This window comes from Conger conger, chromosome 13 (assembly GCF_963514075.1).
Source record: "Conger conger chromosome 13, fConCon1.1, whole genome shotgun sequence".
In the NCBI taxonomy this organism is placed as follows: domain Eukaryota; kingdom Metazoa; phylum Chordata; class Actinopteri; order Anguilliformes; family Congridae; genus Conger; species Conger conger.
This window is the reverse complement of record NC_083772.1, coordinates 2,137,608-2,155,107: the sequence shown is the minus strand read 5'-3', so window position 1 is coordinate 2,155,107 and position 17,500 is coordinate 2,137,608. Positions and strand designations below refer to the sequence as shown.

General features: G+C 46.8%; 2 protein-coding genes across 4 annotated transcripts in view; both read left to right on the top strand.

Moving 5' to 3' along the window:
- Positions 1 to 2,760: 2,760 nt before the first annotated feature.
- On the top strand, positions 2,761 to 15,250 carry LOC133108199 (TATA-binding protein-associated factor 2N-like). Its single transcript, XM_061217653.1, has 16 exons — positions 2,761 to 2,881; positions 3,559 to 3,595; positions 4,014 to 4,065; positions 4,283 to 4,334; positions 5,025 to 5,199; positions 5,592 to 5,653; positions 6,284 to 6,404; positions 10,948 to 10,982; positions 11,559 to 11,591; positions 11,956 to 12,065; positions 12,508 to 12,637; positions 12,759 to 12,866; positions 13,594 to 13,678; positions 14,169 to 14,248; positions 14,609 to 14,717; positions 15,211 to 15,250. Exons 1-16 carry the CDS (start codon positions 2,872 to 2,874, stop codon positions 15,248 to 15,250), a joined length of 1,239 nt encoding a protein of 412 aa, XP_061073637.1. The 5' UTR covers positions 2,761 to 2,871.
- A 1,508-nt stretch (positions 15,251 to 16,758) lies between these two features.
- Positions 16,759 to 17,500, top strand: part of LOC133107288 (collagen alpha-1(XXVI) chain-like) — a 22,000-nt gene continuing 21,258 nt past the window's right edge. Inside the window, exon 1 of one of the 3 annotated variants that reach the window (XR_009704588.1) lies at positions 16,759 to 17,500. This exon is cut by the window's right edge and continues 133 nt beyond it. Coding sequence is in view for 2 of the 3 variants with exons in the window: in XM_061216265.1 (XP_061072249.1) it covers positions 17,485 to 17,500 (16 nt within the window). In the remaining variant the exon portion in view is untranslated. The other 2 variants (XM_061216265.1, XM_061216264.1) reach the window with 2 other exon arrangements.

Here is a 17,500-nt window from a genome sequence, read left to right as displayed (position 1 = left end):
AGTGTGTCTTTCCTGTGTGAGGACTCTGTGAGGCGGGATCAGGGGCTGAACAGAAAACGCTCTGCTCTGCGACAATCAGCTGTGGTTTCTGAGGTTTCTGAGGGTGGCCTGTAGCGTAGTGGTTAAGGTGCACGACTGGGACCTGACCCAAACGGGTGTAGTTCAGGACATTTTATGTATTTATACAGTTCAGGTATTTTATGTTATGATGGTGTCTGAAGCATAATATTGCTAGACAAGCTGCTGTTTTCTTGTTTTTAACAACAAACCCTCAAATCCCCAGATACCGTCCATCGTAAAGGAAACTGGTTATATGATCAGACACTTCTAGAATTAAATAATTGCACAAAGACCCAGGCCGTTCATATTTTTAATAACACAAGACAGTGAAAATCATATGTATTTGCAGGTTATAGTAAGCTTATCCAGGGTGGCCTGGGCATAGTGGTTAAGGTACATGACTGGGACCCGCAAGGTTGGTGGTTCGATCCCCGGTGTAGCCACAATAACATCCGCACAGCCGTTGGGCCCTTGAGCAAGGCCCGTAACCTCCACCTCCTGCTTAGTCTAATCAAGTGTATGTCACTCTGGATAAGAGCGTCTGCCAAATGCCATTAATGTTTCAGGGTTGTACAATGTGTTTCCTTTTATAATCGGCTTTGCGGCATGTTTGCTCCTATTTGATTTATGTGCCGGGGCAGGGGGGGTGGCCTGAAACAATAACGTCATAGGCATATGCTTGCGGGGCTGAACATGACCCAGCGTAGCACTGAAATTGCTTTTCCTCACTGGTGATAGTTACTGAAAAACAGATAACGATAAAAACGGAAAAACAGATTTGAAATATTAAAACAGAGGTGAGTGGGCGGGGTTGAGGGTGGAGAGGACAGACATCTTTGATTGTAAACACAGGACCACAGCAAGGCGAAAATATCCTGCATATTTTAGTATGCCGTTAATTATGTATAAGAGGCAGACACTCTCCCTGTCACCAGGGGGCAATCCTGAACATTAAATATGAACACTGATCAGTTCAATTATTTAAATCCTCCCCTTACAATTATACGGTCAGTACCGAAAGTGTCTGCCCATATTTTTTATCTAATTTCTTTTGCTGTCAATGTAACAGATATAAGGCACAATCGCAGCAGATAGAGATATGAATTGAAGGAACATTAATCTCAAACCGTTTTCTTCTCATGCAATCAGTGCAGCTCACGGCTTGTTGTGTTTAGAGATTCCAAACACACCCATAACGTTTGCCTCCTCCAACAAGGCAATCACATTTGATAATTAGTTTACTCTGTTATCAATAACCCTAACAGCGGAGCACAGCGAAGGCATACATACAGTAGGTCAATACAGAGTGCACTCTGCAGCATCTTAAATTACACTGAGCGATGGTAACCAAGCCCCCAGAAGGGAACTAGAAACTTAGTCCCAAACTTTTCGGCTGAAGAGGCATTAAAGGGATCAGTCATCAGGCTCCTGTTTATTCCCTCCCTGTGACAAATGACCGCTCACGACCAATCACGCTGTCTGCCTGAGAAACTTCTAATGGGGAACCATCTGAAAAAGCTGTATTCTGCTACCACACAAATACCACTCTTTAATCCTCCTACAGATCAGCGAGAGAGAAACAGATGTGTCTGAGATATTCTGCCATACTTCTCCTGGGTATCGACCAGGATATAAATTGTAAATGTGGTGCAGCAAAGTCACAAACTTCAGCTCAGCATCCTCACTCTCATTGGGCAGCCAGTAACTAATGGACTTAAAAAAGGGATAGTTTACATATTTCAGTTTTTGTATATGTTTTTGACTGGCTCAAATGGGTGTAGTTCAGGACATTTTATGTATTTACAGAAGGTTATGATGGCTTCTGAAGCATAATATTGCCAGACAAGCTGCTGTTTTCTTGTTTTTAACAACAAACCCTCAAATCCCCAGATACCGTCCATTGTAAAGGCAACTGGTTATATGATCAGACACTTCTAAAATTAAATAATTGCACAAAGAACCAGGCCATTCATATTTTTAATAACACAAGACAGTGAAAATCATATGTATTTGCAGGTTATAGTAAGCTTATCCAGGGTGGCCTGTAGCGTAGTGGTTAAGGTACATGACTGGGACCTGTAAGGTCGGTGGTTCAATCCCCAGTGTAGCCACAATAAGATCCTCACAGCCGTCGTGCCCTTAACCCCACATTGCTCCAGGGTAGGATTGTCTCCTGCTTAGTCTAATCAACTGTACGTCACTCTGGATAAGAGCTTCTGCCAAATGTCATTAATGTAATCTAATGTGATGTAATGTATCCAAATTGCATTTGTATGGACTTGTTTGTGCAAGTCTTTATTTGCTTGCTGCCTCTAACATGACTCTTGCTTTGGGCACTATTCATATTCCCCTTGTACTAGAATGCTAGTGAATGCTATCCCATACCGCCCATTCTTAACGACCAAGGTCAGTAGTTCTTGCTTCCCGGCCTTTTTCGTGATGTACTCGGGGCTGTTGAGAGTGCTGATCCGGGATCTGTCGTAGAAGGATCTAAGGAATGTTCCACTTCCAAAACGGAAGGTTTACATTTTATTTATGTAACTATTTTTTTGGGCAATATTTTTAACGTTTATCGTCTTTTATGTATTATTCACTGGCTAAAATATATAATAATTAAGGTGTAAATATAATAGTTTATCAGTTACATACGTTTAAATGTGTTGTATGTTTTTATTTTCGCGCAGCAGTTCTGTGCCACTAGTGGTACCTTCCATTTGGGGGTCGGAGTTCATAAATCCGGAGTGTGCGCCTTGTAGTTGCCGGGTTTTTAAATTGTGGAAAAGGTGTAATAACAGTTTTTAGAGTTGAAGAATGTCATCTGGTAAGCTTTTGTGTTATTAACTATCCGTGGCTTTTCCGCTTAAGTTGTATAACTTTACCTTGTAAGCGCTTAAAATGCACATTGGCGAGTTCCTTGATAATCGGAAGGATCACCTGGCTTGTTGGCTAACGCTAGCAAGCTAAGATGTATAACGTTAGTGGGTGCTAACCTAGCCATTTTAGGAGGCAACTACACATTGAACGATTCGTGGTCACTAAAATAGCCGCTAGCCAAAATGAATAGTTTCATATGCGTTTAATAGTCAATTCTGAAGTAATTGTAGTTGGGCGGATGTTTATAGCTGATTTAGCTACATTGCTAGACGCCATTTTTGTGTAACAGCATGGTCCCACTAGGCCCGTTTTCGCTGGTGGTAGCTAACACTGCTAGCTAGCTAACGGCTACATGAGACCCCTGGTTTTTGAATTCGTTGACTCCCTTTGTTTCGCTTCTGAAGCCACCGGTCCTAGCTAGCTAGCTAAACTAGAGTCATGTTAGCGTAATCTCTCATCTCTAATCTTGAAGAATGTGCTATACTTGCTCCAGTTCTTTAGCGGCCTACGATTAATCCCTAGATTTCCATAGTTAACGTGAGGTAAATTTAGGGTGATTTGTATATTTTATCTTGCGTGATTGTTCGCTTGAGTGTTCTCTGACGTTATTCTTCCCCTTTCCAGATTCCGGCTACGGGCAGCCTGGGGCGCCACAACCAAGGTGCGTAACGTTAGCTAACGTTAGACGATTCGCGAGCTGTCAATTTTCTTGTAATTTAAATGTTGTGTTGCTAGCTTTAAGTTATTGTAACTGTTTAGTGAACTTGGGGTTTTTTGTCGTTATAAGTTGTGACCCGATTGAACGCTCAAACTCAAGATATTGATAACGTGCGCTGCGTCTGGCTAGTGAAGTAAATCAGAGCTTTATATCGGTGTGAGGATTTCATATGTTTCTTCGTTTCGTTGGCGACTGCTCTGGAACACGAAAGGCCCGCGCAGCCGCCATTGGCGTGAATGTGTCCCCATGGACTGGTGTACAATGCAGCCTGCCTGCTCCAATTCACTGGCGAATGGGTGTAGCGCCCTTCGCTGGGTGCTTTGAACTGTATTGAAATGTTTTTGGTTTAAATCCAACGCAGCTACGGAAGCTACGGAGCTCCCCCGCCCCAGGGCTACCAGCAAAGCGCGCAGGTATGCGTTTAACTTAATACCCATGAAACTGGTTTCCATAGTAACGTTCTTGTGCAGAAAGCATGTGTGTTTACTGACCTGATAAACGTGCATGCGCAATGAAGTTGTCGGTAAAATGCATCACAAAAGTGCAAGGTAATGCAAATGTATATTTACTTTTCTGAATTTGAATTGATTTGTTTTGGTGAATTGAAGGTTTTTCAACGTTTCATTGCAGGGCTATGGCCAGGGGAACGATGGAGCATCATTTGGTGCCTACAGACAGTCAGGTACGTGTTCATTTGCTGCAACTCCTCTTGCATTTTAAGGGAGTTTGAGGACTCCATCTTGATTTTATTAGATGGCTAACTACCAACCTAGTTATCAATACACTGCTTTATGAATGCTAGATATCGGTTACTGTGTATTTCCAAGCTTCAACCTGTTGACTTATAAATTAACATATCTGTTCCCTAATTGTTGTTGGCCCGCTGGTTAGTTCTAAAATGTCCTTGGGGTAAGTTACTTGTGCATGTAGCTTACACGGCCATGTACAGAGTGATTTGCATTTACACTACTTGCATTGTAAGTCATTCTGGATAGGACTGTCTGCTAAATGAGTCATGGGTAATGTTAGCTGTGAAGTAAACCACTGCAGTTTTTCGCGATTGAATTGTGCCCAAGGAGCAAGATTTTACATTAGTCATTTGGCAGATGCTCTTATCTGGAGCGACATGCAACATGGTGAAAATCAGAACCAGGGACAAGTGTGCTGAAGACTCTAGAGGAAACTACAGGTTACCATTTTCTTGTTTTATCATTGGGGGCTTGTCCAGGGCCTGAACCCAGGCCCTCCCCTGTGAGTGGTTTAGCCAGGTGTGGTGTAACTGCTGCTGAATCAGTGGGGTTATCCTGCCCTGCTGATTTGAGGCCCTCGGTCAGGCTGTGTCCTAACTCGGTGTCTCCCCCTGGTGGCGCAGAGGGGTACGGGCAGACCGCACAGACGTACCCGGGGTACGGGCAGCAGCCCCCGGCCCAGCCACAGGCAGGGTACGGCCAATCCCAGCCCCCCCAGCAGAGCTACAGCCAGCCGCCCCCGGCCGCCCCGCAGACCTACGACCCCTACGCCCAGCAGAGCTCCGACTCGTCTGGAGGGTAAGGCTAAACGCCCCTAAAGGCCCCGACGCGCGCCCCCGACACTAAATGCCATCCATTTACCATGTACCCCTGTGCTAAACGCAAACACACTAGAGGTTTGACGTTATTGTCCTGGTGGCACTTCACATGGCTTCAGGGGTTTGGTTAACTGCCTCATGTATGATTAAGGGGGAGGCAGGGGCAGTGGTGGTGGCAGTTATAACACTTTCAGCTTGTTGGTATCTAATGATCCACTCTGGGAAATTTGTGGCAAGAAATGCTGAATTTTCTAAGATAAAATGGGTGCTTGGCCATACATATTACACAATGCAGGTAAATGTGGTGTTCCTAATTGTTGGGTGTGTCTGTGAATGGGTTGTTAACTGAAGCTCTGTTCTGGTGTTCTGAAGGTATGGTGACAAATCCTCGTCCTACGGTCAGCCTCGTGGAGGGTACGGGAGACGCAATGACGGTAAGAAACTCCCGAAATCTCATTTCCGGCGGAACGTTACTTCCTGTCCTATCTGAACCACTGTCTGTGGTGGTTGGTGACAATCATTCTCCAGTAGACTGTTGAGTTGAGTCCACACAATTTAACTCTTGCGCTTAACAAAAACGCAGCGTATACACTGAATCCCTGGGACATGGCAGTTTTTAATGGTTTTTATAATTTATTCACAATTTAAAATCTTTTTTCTTTTTAAAACACACTCAATAACACAATAATGATTTTAACCGAAACGGGCACTAATTTCAAAACTCGACGACAAAAATCTTATTTAAATGAAACCTAACTTTAGAAAAAGGTGTGGGAACAAATGATTAAACAAATGAGAAACAAAATATTACAAATCTTAACAAAATCATGTCCAAAAAAAAAAAAAAAAAGAAAGGGTGAGTTTTATGATGTCCCAAAACGGGCAAGGATATAAAAAAAAGGAATCCCCAGGACATGGAGTGTCTCAATACTCCAGTTCAAAGGTGACTTTTTTTTTTTTTTTCTCCCCCTAGTATTGGGGTGCTCCCACAAGCTCTCCAGTCGGGGTTGTTGGCGGAAGTTGGAGTAGGGGGTTGTGGGTAATGGCTGGTGTCCTGTTTGCAGGGGATTATGGGAGTGACGGCCGGCGGCCTAGCGGAGACGAGGGGGGCTACGATAGGTCTGAGGGGTACCGAGGGCGCGGGCGAGGAGGCTACGACCGGGACGGCCGCGGCAGCAGTATGGGGTAAGTCCCTCCGCCCGTCGGCCTGCCGGGTACTCTCTTGTCGAACCCGCCGGTCCCAACCCCCCCGGATCGCCACGGTAACGCCACGCCCGCCCTCTCGCGCCTTCCTGCCTCTGTGTAGACGACACGCATGCCTCTGTACGCCTGCTCCAGTGCTCCATCCTGCACGAAATCCCATCTCATTGCTGTAGTGTGCCTCTGGTAGTCTGGGCTCTGTACTGTGCTGTTATTGGGGGGGGAGGGGGGGGTTGACTTCGGTGTATGCCGGTTTTTTGTTCTGGCCACAATTGCGATCCCAGAATTGGCAGCCCCAGGTGAATCAGTGGACTCCTGATTGGTGAATGCGTGAATTGGTGAATTAAATCAAACCGTTTTGGGAGATGGTTAAGAATTCAGAGCAAATGATAACGAGCCAAACCGTTTTAGGAAAAATCAGCCTAGAAAACCCAGCCCAACTGGGAGCCTATTGATTCACCTCAGTCCTGAATTTGATCAGTTGAATATTTTTGTTTCCTCTTTATGCTGGAGCACAATAAAACAAGCCTGAACAAGGGACACAGCCTTTCCTAGTAATAACATGATTTATAATCCATGTTCTATAATCTCTGTAAACATGAAAAGCCCATAAGAAAAGTTAACGGCTTGTAAAAAAATTTGGGATTTCAATAACGGTTGGAACAAAAGGCAGCAGACACCAGAGTCCCTCATGGCTGATGTTGAATAGCCCTGCTGTAAATCAACCAGGACAACTCAGACTCTTGAAGGCCACCGTTTAACGTGCCCTCTGGCAGGGGTCTGCAGCCCTGGTCCCGAGGAGCCCCACGCTCTGCTCACGCTCTGCCCACGCTCTGCTGGTTTTCACTGTTCCTCTACACCAGCTCACTGTTCCTCGCAGCCCTGGTCCTGGAGAGCTACTGGGTCTGCTGGTTTTTGTTTTCACCTTAAAATCAGCACCTGTTGAGACCCAGGTAACCAGGTGAGGTGAGTTAATTAATTAAATTAGAGCAGTTGATTATAGTTGATTGCAGGGTAAGAACGAAAACCAGCAGACCCAGTAGCTCTCCAGGACCAGGGTTGGAGACCACTGCTCTACACCCAGTCGACTGCCCCAACTTCACCTGGGCCGCGTTCAGCCTCGACAAAACCTTCATTTTAACGGAAAGGTTTGAACATCGATTGCAAACCATGGGCAGACCTTACGGTTTGCTGCATCTGAGAAGGTGTTCTCCAGCTTTTTAAAGCACAGGCCTACATCATTACTGATGTGGGCTACTCCCCCCAAACTGGAGCGAAGCCTGGTGAAAACAGTCGGGAGGAAACGCATCGCTCAACCCGGGGACCGTGGCAAAACGTTTTCTGATTGCGCGTGCCTGTGTGCCCCTGGTTGCTCTGGTGTGAACTGGGTGCTGATTTTTAAGGTGAAAAGGGAAACCAGCAGATCAGGGCTGCAGACACCTGAAGAGTGACTTCCTCAGAATGCATGTTTGCCCCTGTGCTGAACTGTAAGAGGTGTGACCCATAATGTTTGCCAAACCTCCTCTAGTCAACCAAACTTTCAGGAAGGTGGGAGTTCCCAAGTGCTGCCTTTGCTTCTCCCTCCCTGTCGAGTCCTGCACTAAACTCGCCCTCACTTTAAAATGGATTATATGAGCACCAGCTTCACTCCTGTAGGCCCTGGTCTCTGGCACTGTTTGTGCTGACCCAGGGGACCAATCAGAATGATGTGGAGAACATTAATCTGAGCTGCTCTTTCCAAAAAAAAAAAAAGTTCATCCACTTATTCAGGTTGCCTTCCTGCCTGGGTGTCAGGGAACAAGGTGCTGAAATGTCATGGCAGCCATCTTGTCTTCCTGAGGGCTGTGGCAGGTGATGGTGGTATCTGATTCGCTAAGAGTGGGGGAGGGGGGGAGGAAGCCTGTCTGTTCAGGAAATTGAGTTCTGCTGGCGGGTTAACCGTGCCATCTTTAATGGAGTAACATGGTGGTTAATAACAAAAATTAGCATTTTATTTTTTTATTCAGTAATTTAAATGTATACATTTTCAAAGCTTAAATTTCCTACAATAAATTCACCCCGGCTGTCTGGGCGTGGTAATGAGAGCTGTCAATTAGCTGTGATTGACAGCCGGTGCCCCCGCTTTCCACACTCTACTATAGCTGCCTCCTTGATATGGGATCTTGGGAGACTGAACTTTCACAAGCTAGCTAACTTAGCCTTCAAGAGTTGATATACTAAGTTTAGGACACTGGCTTTTCCAATGATAATTTTTGCTAGCTAGCCCTAGTTAAGATAGGAGCACAACCATAACGTCCTAATGAATGTGAACTAACGTTAGTGATAATGTCACCTTATGAAAGCAAACTAGCTAGCTTGCTAAATGAATATGAATGAATATTAGACCAGAAATGGTCTAATTGTCCTTAAATGGCACTAATTTTAATGAACCTAACATTTGCCGGATATTTGCATCGTCTTGCCTGGAGCCCAGCGGTGCAAACTATGGGTCACGAGTTCTAGGGGAGGGATCAGGTGAGTGGAGTTCTAGGGGAGGGATCAGGTGAGTGGAGTTCTAGGGGAGAGATCAGGTGAGTGGAGTTCTAGGGGAGAGATCAGGTGAGTGGAGTTCTAGGGGAGGGATCAGGTGAGTGGAGTTCTAGGGGAGGGATCAGGTGAGTGGAGTTCTAGGGGAGAGATCAGGTGAGTGGAGTTCTAGGGGAGGGATCAGGTGAGTGGAGTTCTAGGGGAGGGATCAGGTGAGTGGAGTTCTAGGGGAGGGATCAGGTGAGTGGAGTTCTAGGGGAGGGATCAGGTGAGTGGAGTTCTAGGGGAGGGATCAGGTGAGTGGAGTTCTAGGGGAGGGATTCAGGTGAGTGGAGTTCTAGGGGAGGGATATGGTGAGTGGTGTCCTCATGTGACATTACGAGGAGAACATTCTCAACCGGTTGAAAACGGGACATTACCTTTAAAACACTTCTCCAAAACTAATGAACGGGTACATTTAATACTTTCTCCAATGCCCTTCTGTGCATATAAAACTCTAGAAAGTGTACAAACCACCATGTTACTCCTTTAAAGGGGTATGTCACTTTGGTATAACAAGTCATTTGTGCCACTTGCCCCATTTTGTATGCATAGTGAACATCGGCCGTCCTGACTGACTCTGACTTGGGCGCTTGTTTCTGCCCCCCAGTTCACTCCCTTTTCATTTGACCTTGCCAAAATGAATATTTTTCTACTCCAAATGTGGAGGTTTAAAGACTTTGGATAGGCTGTGGTTTAGCCGTTTCAGCTTGAAGTATTTCGAATACAGCAAGTGATAGTTTGGTCCTTTTAATGTCATCGTGCACAAGAATCACAACTACCTTTTTCTTTAAGGCAAAGAAAAGGAACATGCATTTGGATGTAAAAAATGGACAATGATTTTACTTTTGGTTCATTCTCTGTAGTTGTGTGCTGTAAATTTATCAATTTCAGCTAGCTGACGATTCAATGCGAGAGGACAATTTGTATTTTTTCATACAGAATATTTGACTATATCAATTAAATTCTTCCCTTAAACACCCCCCCACAGAACCCTGAAATCATAACTTGACTTAGCAGCAGCTGCTGAATGCCAGGCATCACATTCTTGGGGATTGGCTCCATGCAAGAAAAGTAACATTTTGAAGTCATGCCATTCCAAGTCCGCAGGGAAGGCTGCTGTTGGTAGTATTGACTGTGCATTTAAAATGGGGCCACGTGTGGTACTGTATTCACTGTGCATTTAAAATGGGGCCACGTGTTGGACTGAAGTGATTTATCCATTTGTCCCTTTACGAGGCTTTTGGTCCGCCCGTTCAGCTCCGGTTACCGGTCAGGTAATTGGCTTGGGGCCAGTCAGACTGGATCTCTCCTGCGCTTTAGTGCACAATTTTAAGAGTCTTCACTTTAAACTGGCTGTGCTTTCTAAATGTCAGCCCACCAGGCTTGTTTCCATGACACCCTGTGAATAAGCTCTAGAGGGCTGCTTTGGGGCCTACACGCTGCCTCTCCGTGCTGAAGCGGTCTGGGAAGCTGCTTTCAAAATGCATGTCACTGTTTCTGTGTGTTCCTCTTAACGTGGTTTACGTTTTGCACTGCAGGTTTCAGAGTGAATGAGGTTAGACTTGGCCCCTCAATCAGCTGTAGTTAAAATAAGCGGGCAAAACTGAAGAGCCGTTCATACACACCTGTATTGTAGAGAATTATTTTTTTTTTTACAACTATTTTCAAAATTCTAAGTCCCTTCTAGAACATATTTTGCACTGTAAAGTGTTAAATACCCCTTCAGTGTTTAATACCCCCCCCCCCCAAAATCCCATTTCCTTAGTGGGTGAGAGGGAAGGAGCGGAGCTTTGGGCTCACTGTGGCTAAGGGCGGCCATCTTGGCTCAGTGTGACTAAGGGCGGCCGTCTTGGCTCAGTGTGACTAAGGGCGGCCATCTTGGCTCACTGTGGCTAAGGGCGGCCATCTTGGCTCAGTGTGACTAAGGATGGCCATCATTTCTCCAATGTTTCCTCTGCAGAGGTGGTGACCGTGGTGGCTTCAAAAATTTCGGTGGTAAGTGATGAGCATCAGAAACGTTTACGTGGAAAAACCCAAATCTGTATTTGCAAAAGGGAAAATTACCCAAAAATAATGCAGGGGAAAAAAAGAAATTATCTAAAGCCACTATTTCCTCTGAATGTTATCCAAAGCTGCCTGTAGTCTCAGGGATTCTCTCGTGTAATACCTTGAGGTGTGGTTTTTATTTTTTTTCCCCTTCCTATGCTCGTAATTGCGTCCTAAGACACCGGTTGGTAATGTGAGTTTGCTTCATAACGGCTCTGTAACTGTTGCCTGAAGGCAGCGATGAGCAGAAGGTGCCTCTCGCTGTGCCAGAGAGACTGATGTCGGTGCTTGCTCTATTTCTCTCTTCGCGACCACAGATACTGTGCTGGTGTTGCAAGGTTTCCTAAAAGCTGCAACGATGGTGAAAATGCTGGTTTAAAGGCTTTCGAGTGAACTAAGGCTCTAAGAATGAGCAGTAACAAGCTGTGGTTAGCATGAGGTGTGGAGATGTGCCATTTGTATGTGTCTGCGTTGCGTAACGTGTTGGATGCCTAACACGCTTTCCCCTTTCCTGTCGTATTCCAGGCCCCAGAGATTATGGACAGAAAAATGATTCAGGTGAGACGTTTATTCCTCAAAACCGCCTGCTTCAGGCTCAAACTACATGCACCTTTTCAGGATTTTTAATTAGGTTGTCTCTCTTCTGGGCTTAGCTGTAAATGTGTAAAATGGTGGTTTGCCAGTAGTCATTTGTATTTGTGTCTAGAAACTAACCACAAGGAACCGCTTCAAATGAATTGCCTTAAATTTCCAAATGCCAAAATGTGTCTAGCAACCACATCGATTATATTCGGATCTAGCCAAACCATGGGATGGAAATGGGAGCGTGTCAGTTTGAAAAGTGCCGTCTCAAACGTGGGTTTTCGAGAGTTTGGATGGAGCATGTGGGACGGACGGAGTATGACGGCGCTGTTGTCCTCAGGAGGGGATCAGGACAACTCGGACAACAACACCATCTTCGTCCAGGGCCTGGGCGAGGAAGTGAGCTCACAGGAAGTGGGAGACTACTTCAAGCAGATCGGCATCATCAAGGTACCCTTTACTCCCGTTCGCCCGTTTACCGGTTCTGTGCGCTGCGGTTTGGGCCGTAGCGGTCGCACGGTGCTGTAGCGGTGCCCTGCAGGACCGTGGTTCTGGGTTCGAATCCCGGCCGCCCAGATCCTGTGTGTGGAGTTTGCGTGTTGTGTGTGGAGTTTGCGTGTTGCGTGTGTGTGCGTGTTCGCGTGGGTTTTCGCCGGGTACTCCGGTTTCCTCCCACACTCAAACGCATGCAGGTCAGGTTAGGTACAACTTCTACTGTTGCCCTTGACCGAGGCGCTGGCCTCAGAACTGGAGCCGGTCCCTGGGCGCTGCCCCGGGGCTGCCCACCGCTCCTGAGTAACTAGGACGGGACTCATTACCCCGCGGAGTTTAACAGTGTGTGGTCTATGCTGCGGTTTGTGGGTTTGATGCCCCTGCGTGCTGCGATTGACAGGTGAATAAGAAGACCGGCATGCCCATGATTAACCTGTACACCGACAAGGCCACGGGCCGGCCCAAGGGAGAGGCCACCGTGTCCTTCGACGACCCCCCCTCCGCCAAAGCCGCCATCGACTGGTTCGACGGTGAGGCCCGCTCCTCCTGGTTGGCTGCTGAATCGGCTGACCTCATCGCTCTTCCCTGCTGTGATTGGTTATAATTCCTGGCTTTGTTTTTGTTTGTTTCTGATTTTTTTATTTTTTTTAGGAAAGGAATTTAACGGGAAACCCATCAAGGTGTCCTTTGCCACGCGGAGGGCAGAGTTCACGCAGAGAGGAGGTGGAAGTGCAGGGGGCGGGGGCAGAGGGCGTGGGGGTAGGTGTGGGGTTCTTTCGTCGAGGGGGGGGGACACCTTCTGTCTGTACACTCACACTGGCCTGCCCCTGATGCCCTGTGGTCATGCTTTCATGATCAACTGCTGCTTTTCAGTTTAGTTTTGCATGGAGGGCTGGATTACTGCAGTCATGGGGAAATGTTCTCAGCAGTGATTACTTCCTCATCGGGGAAAACCCGTTTACCTTTTCTGAAGCAGGTTTGTCCGGGATTAAATCTGTTTTACGAGAGACCGGACCTAGAGGCCGCATAAAGCAAATAAACATGCAGGCTACACACCAACACATTTACCACAGACTATCCAGCTATAAAACCGATAACATTGACCACAGATTATCCAGTTAAATAGTCAGTTTAAAAGGTCTAGGCACAGTGTTTCCAATACTGATACATTGTTTAGGGCTGAATCAAATTCACCGTACAAAATAAATTCTGTCCGTTTGAAATCTTTCTGAGGGTGTTCCTAGCCAATGGGCCAGTGCAACCCGGGGAAATGTCAACTGCCAAGTTGTCTCTGATGGCGTCTCTTAGCAGCTGGGTCAGCTGACTTTGCTCTCACCATGGCGACGTGTATTCTCTTTCCTGTCGTGCTGTGCTGTCAGTGTTCTGGAACTCCAGTCCCCGGCAGTGGCCTAACTGACCTCAGATCAGCTCTTGTGTTGCGGTAGGCGTTGTGACTGCAGGCTCTGATCCCGCCTCTGTTTCCCAGGTTACCGAGGTGGGCGTGGCGGTTTCGGAGGGGGTGGCGGCCCAACGTTTGACGTGAAGGGCGGAGACTGGCCCTGTCCAAACAGGTAACGGCACTTCACCTGCGCTGTGCATCACCTGTGCTGCCTTCTACAGGCTGGTCTGGTTTCCCCCTGTGTTTACTGCAGAATGTTCTTCGGCCGTTAATATACCGCTGCAGCCATTACACGTGTGCCTCAGCGCCATTACACGTGTGCCTCAGCGCCATTACACGTGTGCCTCAGCGCCATTACACGTGTGCCTCGGCGCCATTACACGTGTGCCTCGGCGCCGTTACACGTGTGCCTCGGCGCCGTTACACGTGTGCCTCGGCGCCGTTACACGTGTGCCTCGGCGCCCGGTTCCACATCCTGTGTGTCCATGTTCTGCATCTCCTGGTCTTTTTGTTATTGAAGTGGTAATTGAAAGATGAATTGGCGTTGTCATATAGCGACATTAATTTAACTGGAGAATATAACTCCTAATAAAATGTCTTGCTTTTTGGTTTGCTGTCTTATCCTTTTTCTGGATCCTTAAAATGGTGATGTCTCCTCTCAGCTCCTGTGGGAATATGAACTTCGCCCGACGGTACGAATGCAACAAATGCGGAGCGCCAAAACCATCAGACGGGTTTGGAGGTACGCCAACCGCCACAGGCTAACCAACGTCCGACTGTTGGTTTATCCACACTCTGGTTCCTCATGACAGTCCTGCTGGGTACCGTCTACCGTCCTGTAGGTTTTCACTCCAACCCTATCATTCAACAGCCAGAGATCTTGTTGACCTGCTAATTGGTAGAATCAAGTGTGCCAATTCACGCCCTCCCCTTTGAGTCAGGTGTGAAGACTGGCTCACCAGCAGCACTGATTACCCTGGGGAGAAGGGAACTAGGGCTGGTTTTGGATCCAAGGGCCAGGGTTGATCCCTGCAGGCTGTCAGTGGTTCAGGAGCAGGGTTGCTGATGTGTGTGTGTGTGTGTGTGTGTGTGTGTGTTTCAGATCGCGGTGGGCGTGGTGGATACGGTGGAGACCGCGGCGGGGGCTTCCGGGGCCGAGGGGGGGGCTTCCGTGGAGGAGACCGGGGGGGTGGCTACAAGATGGGGGGGAGGTGAGTCACATGACATTATTGTGGGCTATTTTGTGCCTGTGAGCTGAATGTTCACAGGCATGTGTTCTGCAAACCATACATCGGTTTCAGACAGAATTGTTTTACTCTCTGTAAGTGTTTCTCTTGGTCTGGTCTTCCTCGTACTGGATCACCTCTCAAATGTGTGATTGGACTGCCTGAGCTGAAATAACGGAGTTTCACAGTTAACTGGAGGACTGAAAGCTCTTATTTGCAGTGACATGTTACATTGCATAACATTATTGGCATTTGGCAGACGCTCTTACCCAGAGCGATGTACAGTTGATTAGACTAAGCAGGAGACAATCCTCCCCTGGAGCAATGCAGGGTTAAGGGCCTTGCTCAAGGGCCCAACGGCTGTTGTGGTTACACCGCGGTTAGAACCGCCGACCTCGCGCGTCTCGGTCATGTACCTTAGCCGCTGCGCTGCAGGCCGCTCTGACGTGTTTGCGTGTTTGCGTGTTTGTTTCTGCAGAGGGGACCACAGAGATGACCGGAGAGACCGGCCGTACTGAGGCGGCCTCTGTTCCAGTCCGGGGTGGGGTTTGGGTTTGGGTTCGCGCCACGTTTCTGTTCTTTTTCAGAACCTTCCTCGCACTGCTCCTGAAGTGTCTAAGGGTGAATGCAGGCCTGCGTCGACTGTGAAAGGGACTTTTGGGTGGGGGAGCGAGAGTTTGTACGTTTCTGTTTTTGTTTTGTTTGTTTTTTTAATTTCCCTATTGCTAGCAGAACGTGAGAGACTTGTACAATACAGAATTGACAATGCACATCATTGTTTTGTAAAATGGAAAAATAAAGTGTTTTACTTCATTTTCTTCTTTGAATGTTATTCTCCTGAAGTGTGAGTCTTCATACTTCTTTAAAGGGATTTTTCGCTTCATCTTCTGGGAATTAAGTTGGGGAATTGTATGAATTAATAATAATTTTAAGTAGGTAGGCTTCTGTAGCTCAAACAAGTTTTGCAAATGGAGTGCTCCTCATTCAACGAACTCATTCAGTTCGGGTCAGTTTGATTTGCGCTTTGTCACAAAGACGCTTTGCGATCTGGCAGAAAGGCAAGCGCCAGGCCTGAACCCCCAAAAATGGCAAATGTGAGAATCTGTAGTGGGGAGAAACTGTTCTGGGAAGAAACCTCAGGAGGGACCTGGCTAAAGACTCTACTGGCCGGCAAGGTGTACTGGTAAATGGATATAACGATGTTAAATTCTGTTAACAATTCGGTTGGACAGGTTAGTTGGGTAGTATATTTACCTGGGAAAATAGGATGTCCAGATGAGGGGGAACGGAAACGGTAAACTGTTTAGAAGAGGGGGAGAGCTGGTCGGGCCTGCAGCTGGGTCTTTTAAGTTCAGAACGAAAGGAACGTCGCGGCCTTGTGTCCCGTTCCGTGAACGTGATGATCCAGGCTGGTCCCGCGTGTCCTGCGGAAATGGGGCCTGTCGTTGCTTTGTCTGCGTGATTTGATTTATTTATTGGCACAAAGAAAATAATACAAAGTATACAAAAAAGGAAACGAGCATAACCTAAATTGTGCAGGAGAGAAACCCCAAAGGGCTTATTATAAAACCTCCCCTCTAGGATTTACGATTTATATGTGATGCATAATGCAACTAAAAACTAGTAAAAATAAGGAAATTCACAACCGTAATAATTAATATAGGCGGTGCGGAGTTCACCGATATCGTGGAACCTCGAGGTAAGTAATGGGGTTTGTCCTTGAATTTGTTTCTTTGCCGGTATGACGCCTTGCGCTTCATCTCTTCCTACCAAAGGCCCCAAATGTGTCTGTATCAGTTTATGAGTTTATAAATAAAATATATCAGTTATGGTTTTAGTATTGCAGATCTTCACCGCCCCCCACTGGTTAAAATACTAAATCGCGCACATGTCTATACCTTAGTCTGCCTTGCGTGCGTTTCTCTGTACTACTCGAGGTCGCCGCTTCCCACAAAATAATGGAATAAAATTGAGAACATACCCCATTGTTTTGAACGCCATCCAATGCCTTCTCTGATATTTTAAAGCCGGTCTATGAGATGTTTGTGAAACTAGAGATGTAGTTTTTAATTATTCTTCGCTAGTGTGCCTATACGATCACGTTGTTCTGTTCGGATTATTACGCATTTTATATCCGGTACTTCGGTCCGTGCTTGTTGCCGAAAAGGAAAAAGTGACATTACAAAGTCAGCTGTCATTTAATTGAGCGGTATCTGTGCTTTCAGGCTGCGCTTCTCAACTAACCTTTAGCGGATTTGGAACAAATACTCTGTTGCGAAAATAAATGTAACGAAGCAATAATAATGAGGCGTTTCGCCCAGTTTTCCCTGTAAGGTTATGGTCAGTACGCCTGCTTCCAGAGACTGCATTCACTTCCAAACTGGAACTCTGAACTGAAGTCCGCTCCCTCTCCAAACTCAGTGCGTATTAACGCGTGCTTCCAAGACACCGGAGACATTTAAGTGCCCCCCGTTACGATGAGAAGCGGACTGCTCTGCTGCCACACGCGTTCGTCAGAGCAGTCTGTGTGAAGGCGACTGTTGGTATGAGGTTGGCTTCATCTACGTGCTAGCGGTATGTCAAATGCGTAAACTCGACGACGAGTTTACTTTTCAGCGTTTTAGTTGCGAGTGGTATATTTTTTTTCCTCGACGCAGTTCGTTCGCCTGTCGCTATTCTGCTCACTTCCAGTGGATTGGCAACGCTCGACTACTCTCTCCGAACGAGACCCGCTGCGGGACCACCAGTGAGGATGACCGTGGTCTTGC

Excerpts from the sequence above, each read along its gene's own strand:
- LOC133108199 (XM_061217653.1), top strand. Across the intron at positions 5,654-6,283 it reads GTACGGGAGACGCAATGACG|GGGATTATGGGAGTGACGGC; the intron begins GTAAGAAACTCC and ends TCCTGTTTGCAG. Across the intron at positions 11,592-11,955 it reads TGGACAGAAAAATGATTCAG|GAGGGGATCAGGACAACTCG; the intron begins GTGAGACGTTTA and ends TGTTGTCCTCAG.